This window comes from Staurois parvus, unplaced genomic scaffold (assembly GCF_062004578.1).
Source record: "Staurois parvus isolate SC_StPar_1 unplaced genomic scaffold, SC_StPar_1.0 ptg001192l, whole genome shotgun sequence".
Lineage (NCBI taxonomy): Eukaryota > Metazoa > Chordata > Amphibia > Anura > Ranidae > Staurois > Staurois parvus.
In genome coordinates, this window is record NW_028318988.1 from 4,623,897 (window position 1) to 4,631,995 (window position 8,099).

Below are 8,099 nucleotides of genomic sequence, written 5' to 3' on the forward strand. Positions count from 1 at the left end.
TGGTGACGTCATGGTGTGGTGGATCCATCCTTCCTTGTATCAATGGTTCAGGCTGGTGGTGGTGGTGTCATGGTGTGGGTGATCCATCCTGCCTTGTATCAATGGTTCAGGCTGGTGTTGGTGTAATGGTGTGGGGGAGATTTTCTTGGCACTAGTGAAGTGTACCTAATAAAGTGGCCAGTAAGTGTAGATAGATAGATAGATAGATAGATAGATAGATAGATAGATAGATAGATAGATATTGAATGAACATGCATAGGCCAGTGACAAGTCCATTTACACATTAAAAGGGAGGTCATCAAGATTGATAGAGCAGGCAGACTATTCCAATGCTAATTCTATTCAATATATAAGCAGTACCTCTGTTACTCCAATGAGGAAAATGTTCATTGGTCATATGTTCAGTTTACTGTCCTGGGCAATAGGCAGGGCTGCTGTTAGAAACCAAGGGGCCCCACACAGCCAACCTGGCAGGGCCCCCTCCCCAAATCACCTTTTATATGTGTCAGTTACAAATGAACACATTGAGTGAATGGTACCAATCATTCCTTGTGTTCATTCAGGAAAGAAAGGGGTTAGTAAATATGATATATTTCCGGACCCTTCCTCCATTCTCCATCCTGAAGGATCCTATTGTGTGCTTGCAGCTGCCAGCAGGCAGGAGAGAACCTCTGTGGGGGCACACAGGGAGGCCAGGGCATCAGGGGGAAATGGTGTATGGTAGTGGTGCACAGGGAGAGTGATCAGTGTGTAGGTGGGACAGTTACTGGAACTTAACCCCTATGTGGCTCTCTCTGCAGCAGCTGGAAGCAAACCGGAGGGAGAGGAGAAGAAGCCAGCTTTCAGCTGCTGCAGGGAGAGCCAAACAAGGGGGCCGGTTCCAGTAACTGCCCCGTCACCACGCTGATCACCCTCCCTGCCCATATCAGATTTACTCTGCTGGCCTGAGCCCTGTACAGGAAGACTGGTGGTACCCCCTTATCTACAGCTCTGGTAATGGGGGTTGTAGACATCGTGGCTTAATTGTAAGTCTTAATTGTTGCTTTCAGTAAAATGCAAGTAGGATATTTTCATGTTAGGATGAAAAGTGTTTGACCAACCAATCAGCTGTTTTTAGATGGGGGGAAGAAACTGTATATCAAGAAAAGATTTTTTTGATTGCTGACATGATATCATTATGGAAGCACAGGCTTAGTAGATACTATAGTATACATTACTGCATGAATGGAAGCTACCTAGGTGCACACTATAGATTGAAACTATGTTGGACAGGTATAATATCTCTATGCCTGCTAACCTATCATTAGAGCAGGATTGGGTACGTTGAATACTTTTGATCATTGTAATATTTGCAAACATTCTGTGGACTCTGTCCTGTGCAATGACCCAATACATGCATCTCTCTGGAGAACCAAGTTGCTGCGTGAAAATTCATTTTTTGAATAGAGGAAGTTTTGCATTCCATATTGGCCAGTGAACTCTTGCCTCCACAACAATAATTATAAAATAATTCACTCCTCATCCTTGATATATGACAACATCGGGAAGGTAATAAAATCACTGGATTAACTTGACCACCAGGTACTAGAAACTAGGACCTAGTATTTTCTGAAGCAGGGGTCAGCAATTATAGCCTTCAAGTATAACTAAAGGCAAAACTTTTTTTTTAAATTTTGGATAGAGTGGAAAGGGATTAGAACACCTGTCAGGTTTTTATTGCTATCTGTGGCCCCGTTAGGGAGATTCACCATCTCTATTGCCATGCTTACCATTATTATTAAAAGTGGAAGTAAAAGAGACCTGTAAATTTTGGCTTGTCCCCAGAACAGTAACAGAGGGGACATTTCCCAATGGGAACACTAGTTCTGGTGAAATGGGGGGGTCCCCCAAGGGATTTTCTCTCACTTTTCATTTTGGCTATGGGACAATAAATAAATCTCCCCAATGGGACACAGATTGCAAAAAATAAACTGACAGGGGTTATAACCTTCCCTTACTCTATCCAAAATGAAAAAATAAATGTTTTGCCTTTAGTTCTACTAAGTCTTGAACAGTGATGGACTATCAGGGCCAGGAAGGCCTTCTCTACTGGCCTAAACACTGCCTAAACTATCAGAATCAGACTTTAATTTTCATACATTTTTTCCATGCATGTGTATAAAACTATTGCCAATAGTCTATTCTATTCATTCATAGCTTGTCTCTTGGTTGCACTGCTTCCAGTAGTGTACGTTTATGTCAGAGCTTTCATCCAATCATATTTCAGCCATGATAGCCTTGAGGCCTCCAGAATCAATGTTGCTGGCTCCTATAGCTTACAGTAAATGGCAATGAAACTTTAGCTTTAACCCATCCGATTTTGAGTTGGCAACTCCGGGGCTAGCAGGCATATAATAACTTATGCTATGAGGCCTCAAGGCAGATTTCTTTGACCCTGGCAATACATGATGGCTATCATGGCTGAAATATGATTGGATAAAAATTCTAAACATAAACACACAACAGTGTAACCAAGAAAGAAAACTATGAAACGAAGAGAATAGACTATTGGGAATAATTTAATACACATTTATGGAAAAAAATATATTAAAATGTAACTATACAGCTGGTTAGACTTGACTTTCAACATTGGCCTCCAAAAGAATTTAATGCTGGAACTGAAACGCACAGATAACCCGTATAACAGAGTAATTGAAGTATTCTTGAGGAAAGAAAAGAGGGGAAATTTTGTGTAGAAATTTTTATAAGTCAACCCTGGCTAATCGGTGTTCCTGTTTTTTCCATGCTGAATTTTTAAAATTGCTGGATTAATCCAGGAAGGACATCACTGAAGGCCTAGCGGTACGATACATCACCTGCTACTGGTCTTGAAAAACCATCATTACTATACTGTAGCTTTAGCTGTGCAATAAGATATTATAGTAAGTCATTTTCTCTATTTTATATGATCTAGGTCAATGAAGTAGTTTCTTCGAATGCAACTTTTACCCGTGTAACAGAATTCATAATTTTTGGATTCCCAAGCCTCCAGAATTACCACATTTTGCTTTTTTGTGTATTACTTTGTATCTACCTCTTCACCCTCTCTGGCAATGGGATTATCTTCTTCTTGGTCATCTTTGATCAGCACCTCCATACTCCAATGTATTTTTTTGTCAGCAATTTGTCTTTTATAGACATGAGTTACACCTCGGTAACCATTCCAAAGATGTTGGCCAAGTTCCTGATGAACCTGGATACCATTTCATTCACCGCCTGCTTTGTACAGATGTATATTTTCCTGTCTTTGGGAGCAACAGAGTGTTTTCTCCTGGCCATAATGGCCTACGATCGTTACATAGCTATATGCTCACCCTTACACTACCAAACCATTATGACAAGACAACTTTACATAATACTGTCAATGGCAGCCTGGTGTGGAGGCTTTGCGACTCCACTCGCAGCCACCATTCTTGCCTTAAATTTACCTTTTTGCGGTCCCAATATAATCTACCATTACTACTGTGACACTCCCCCATTGTTTAAATTGGCTTGTGCTGACACATCCTTCAGTGTAGCCATTGGGTCGACCATTGGTGCCATTGTCATTTTGGTAAACTTTGCTGTAATTGTTATATCTTACATTAAGATTATATTAGCGATCCTCAAAATCAGTTCTCCTGGTGGCCGCAAGAAAACTTTTTCTACCTGCGCCTCTCACTTTGCGGTTGTCAGCATATTTTTCCTGCCCATTATCTTCATGTACATTCGCCCAACAGCCTCCTATTCAACTGATGTGGACTCTCTGGTGTCCATGTTATATACAGTATTAACTCCCATGATGAATCCCATAATATACAGCATGAGAAACAAAGACATTAAAATTGCTTTCCAGAAGAAAATAGGCTTCATCTGTACCAGAAGTAGTTTGAGCACAGAATAGAATGTATGTGGTTAATGAATAAAGCCATTTGTTCCCTTGGATGTATGTGCTTTTAGAGATGAATAGAATATTTTGGTTTTGACTGGCCTTGGGCTTCCTCCAGGTCTCTTGACCTTGATCATATCCTTATATACAACACCTACGGCTAAAGTGAGAGTCAATGGCCTCCTTTCAGATGCTTTTTCGATAAGCAATGAGACCAGACAGGGTTGTCCATTATCCCCCCTCCTATTCATTCTTACGTTGGAACCTTTTTTGAACTGCATTAGACAGAATGATAACATCAAAGGAATTTTAATCAATGGCAAAATTCACAAAATAGCGGCCTTTGCCGACGATATCTTACTTTTCCTGACAGACCCACATATTATGCTACCTAATTTACTACACGATTTCCAATTATTTCAGTACTTGGCCAATTTTAAAATTAACTTCAATAAATCCCAAGCCCTCAATGTCTCCCTAACCCAAGATACGGTCAGACAGACGAAAACAAACTTCCCTTTCGCATGGCAGCCCGAGGCCATCACCTACTTAGGAATTCACTTACCAACTCACCTTTCAGAACTCTATGCCAAGAACTTTTTACCCATCCTACGTAGTATCACCAAAGATCTGCAGACATGGGACAAACCATTTTTCTCTTGGTTTGGCAGAGCAGTGATCCTCAAGATGAATGTGCTTCCTAGACTACTATACTTGATGCAAACGATTCCAATCAAACTGCCCCATTCCTTCTTTAAGTCGTATAAAACATTATGTACCTCGTTTCTATGGAGTAACAAAGGCCCCAGAATTGGCTTTGACCAACTTACTATGCCTAAGACGAGCGGAGGTATTGGACTGCCTGATATCACCTGCTACTATAGAACCTGTCACATGGCATGAATAGTAGATTGGTCTACAAACCGCAACCGTAACGCTTGTTTTACCTTGGAAGCTGCATTTTCAGGGACCCCACTCGCCACTTCCTCTTGGCTGAAAAAATCCCACATTCCGTCTGAGTTCAGGGAACACCTTCTTATAGGCCCTACTCCATCGTGTTATCATCAGTTAAGTCAGAAAAAAGGTTTCTCTTCTACCCCTGGCCCACTCACACCTATCAAAATGAACCCAGACTTTCCCCCTGGTATGTCTCGTGCCTTTTTCGCCCGGGTCTAACCCCACAGATAACTTGAAGTTGCATCAACTTTTCAAAGATGAGTCGCTCTTACCCAGAGACCTCCTTCTATTCAAATGGCCATCCTTAACCTTGACACCGTGGATGTACAGACAGCTTCACCACTTTATACATAGCTCCTCACATTTTAAAAATGATAAAAGGCCACTCACCCCATTTGAAAAACTTTGCTTAACTGACTCTCACCAGAGACATGTTATATCTAAGTTCTACACATGTCTCAAAGACACCATTGACCTACCTTCCAGGAAAGCTTGCAGGGCCTGGTGATCTGACTTACAACTCCAACTATCGCCAGAAGACTGGGATCACATTTACGAACATATACACAAAGGTTCCATATGTGTCTCTACACAAAAAAACAATTTGAAACTATATTCTAGATGGTACAGAGTTCCATCCCTGCTTCACAAATTTGACCCTAACATCTCAGATTCGTGTTGGAGATGTCACCAGGCGACGGGTACACTCTTGCATATCTGGTGAGAATGCCCATTGCTGCAGCCTTTCTGGGAGAAAATCCAACTCATAATCACACAAGTAACCTCATATTCATTAGACCTCTCCCCCGCACAATTCTTGCTCCACCACTCCACGCTTCCATTTAGGATGTACTGTAAATCACTTGCCATGCACATGGTAAACGCGGCAAAACAGTGTATCCCAGTTCACTGACGCTCAACACATGTTCCCACTATTTGAGAATGGTTTGCTAGGATCAACAAAATTGAGGAAATGGAGGAATTGATTTCTGTAGCGAAAGAACATCCCGAGAGATTCAGAAAGACTTGGGCTTGTTGGAGCCATTTCAAAACCACCACTACCTTTGCCTATTAGTGCATGAACAGCCTATACACCCTGACTGAATGATTAGACACTATGCTGCTTTAGGGAACGCCCTGTCCACCGAAGGCGCATTTGGTGCATATTTGGTTGGGTTGTGACTTGGCATTGTGGCCTACATTTCAGATTCTTGACCTACGTGTTACCCCTTTGACTGACCCTGCATGTATTGTATCCTATACTATAAGACTACTGTTTTTTGGCTCGTACCAAATGATGTGAATGATTTTATCCACAATTGTCCACCTTAACATCTCCTTTAGTCTCAACCCATTCCCCCCATCCACCCCCCCTTTTTTTTTCTTTTTCCGCCTCTCATTCCCCCCCACTACCTCAGTCTACATTTCCATCTCTTTCTCTAGCTATACTCCTTTCTGACTTTTCTTTATCTCAAGCTTTTTTATACGCCTTCATTATTCATATATTCCCAATAAATATGGCATACAGGTGTGCCTGATTTCACATGGCTTACACGCTCCCGAAATGGACACACAAATTCTGCCATATAAATTATCCTGTGCTAGCATTTCCCAAAACTTAACATTCGCTCAACATAAGGGCTCACCAGTACATAGGTCAGTAATAATTTTACCTATTTTTATTTATCTACTATACACTTTGTATCTACTGGTTTGCCATATACATTTGCAATAAGGATATATTTCAACCAGATGTGTACTTTTGTTTAAACCCATGGCCCGTCTGCGAAACGGGATGCTACATGATGTGTCTATGTTCGGACTGTGCTCCTTATTTGTATGTACACTGCTATACCTTACTTTTTCTAATAAAAAATATTTTTGGAAAAAAAGAATAAATAATAAATATTATTTTGGATCAATCTTATTTTAATTTCATACAGTTTTAAACTGGTTTATATATTTATTTATTCCAAGTACTTATTTACGTGACACTATACTATGACAATGTATGTAGTGCTTTACACATACATTGTACATTTACATCAGTCCCCACCCTCAAGGAACAATCTAAGGTCCCTATCTCAAATTCATACATACCCATACTGAGGCCAATGTAGGCAGGGTCAATTAACCTACCAGTATATCTTTAGAGAAGTGGTCTCCAATCTGCGGCCTAGATGCCAGATGTGGCCCTTTGCTTGCCTCTATCCAGCTCTTGGGACACTATTCCACCAACTGACGCCAATGATGGGGCACTATTCCTCCCGCTGATACCAATGATGGGGCACTATTCCTCCCACTAATACCAATGATGGGGCACTATTCCTCCCACTGATACCAATGATGGGGCACTATTCCTCCCACTGATACCAATGATGGGGCACTATTCCTCCCACTGATACCAATGATGGGGCACTATTCCTCCAACTGACGCCAATGATGGGGCACTATTCCTCCCACTGATACCAATGATGGGGCACTATTCCTCCCACTAATACCAATGATGGGGCACTATTCCTCCCACTGATACCAATGAAGAAGTACTATTCCCCCCACTGATACCAATGATGGGGCACTATTCCTCCCACTGATACCAATGATGAGGCACTATTCCTTCCACTGATACCAATGATGAGGCACTATTCCTCCCACTGATACCAATGACAGGGCACTATTCCTCCCACTGATACCAATGACGGAGCACTATTCCTCCCACTGATACCAATGACGGGGCACTATTCCACCCGCTGATACCAATGACGGGGCACTATTCCACCCGCTGATACCAATGACGGGGCACTATTCCTCCCGCTGATACCAATGACGGGGCACTATTCCTCCCGCTGATACCAATGACGGGGCACTATTCTTCCCGCTGATACCAATGACGGGGCACTATTCCTCCCGCTGATACCAATGACGGGGCACTATTCCTCCCGCTGATACCAATGACGGGGCACTATTCCTCCCACTGATACCAATGATGGAGCACTATTCTTCCTACTGATACCAATGATGGGACACTATTCCTCTCACTGACAGCCAAAGATGGGGCACTATTCTTTCCACTGATACCAATGATGAGACACTATTTCCCCCACTGATACCAATGATGGGGCACTATTCCTCCCACTGACACCAATGATGGGACACTATTCCTCCCACTGATACCAGTGATGGGGCACTATTCCTCCCACTGATACCAATGACGGGGCACTATTCCTCCCACTGA

General features: G+C 42.1%; 1 protein-coding gene across 1 annotated transcript; it reads left to right on the forward strand.

The window, feature by feature from the left end:
* The first annotated feature begins 1,261 nt into the window (after positions 1 to 1,261).
* On the forward strand, positions 1,262 to 3,922 carry LOC149438460 (olfactory receptor 6N1-like). The gene is made up of 2 exons (XM_089659966.1): positions 1,262 to 1,318; positions 2,954 to 3,922. Exons 1-2 carry the CDS (start codon positions 1,262 to 1,264, stop codon positions 3,920 to 3,922), a joined length of 1,026 nt encoding a protein of 341 aa, XP_089516092.1.
* Positions 3,923 to 8,099: the final 4,177 nt, after the last annotated feature.

Bases quoted from the DNA above. Each gene is read 5' to 3' on its own strand.
- LOC149438460 (XM_089659966.1), top strand. From the start codon at position 1,262: ATGTTGGACAGGTATAATATCTCTATGCCTGCTAACCTATCATTAGAG. The intron at 1,319-2,953 runs GTACGTTGAATA...TATATGATCTAG, and splicing joins TATCATTAGAGCAGGATTGG to GTCAATGAAGTAGTTTCTTC.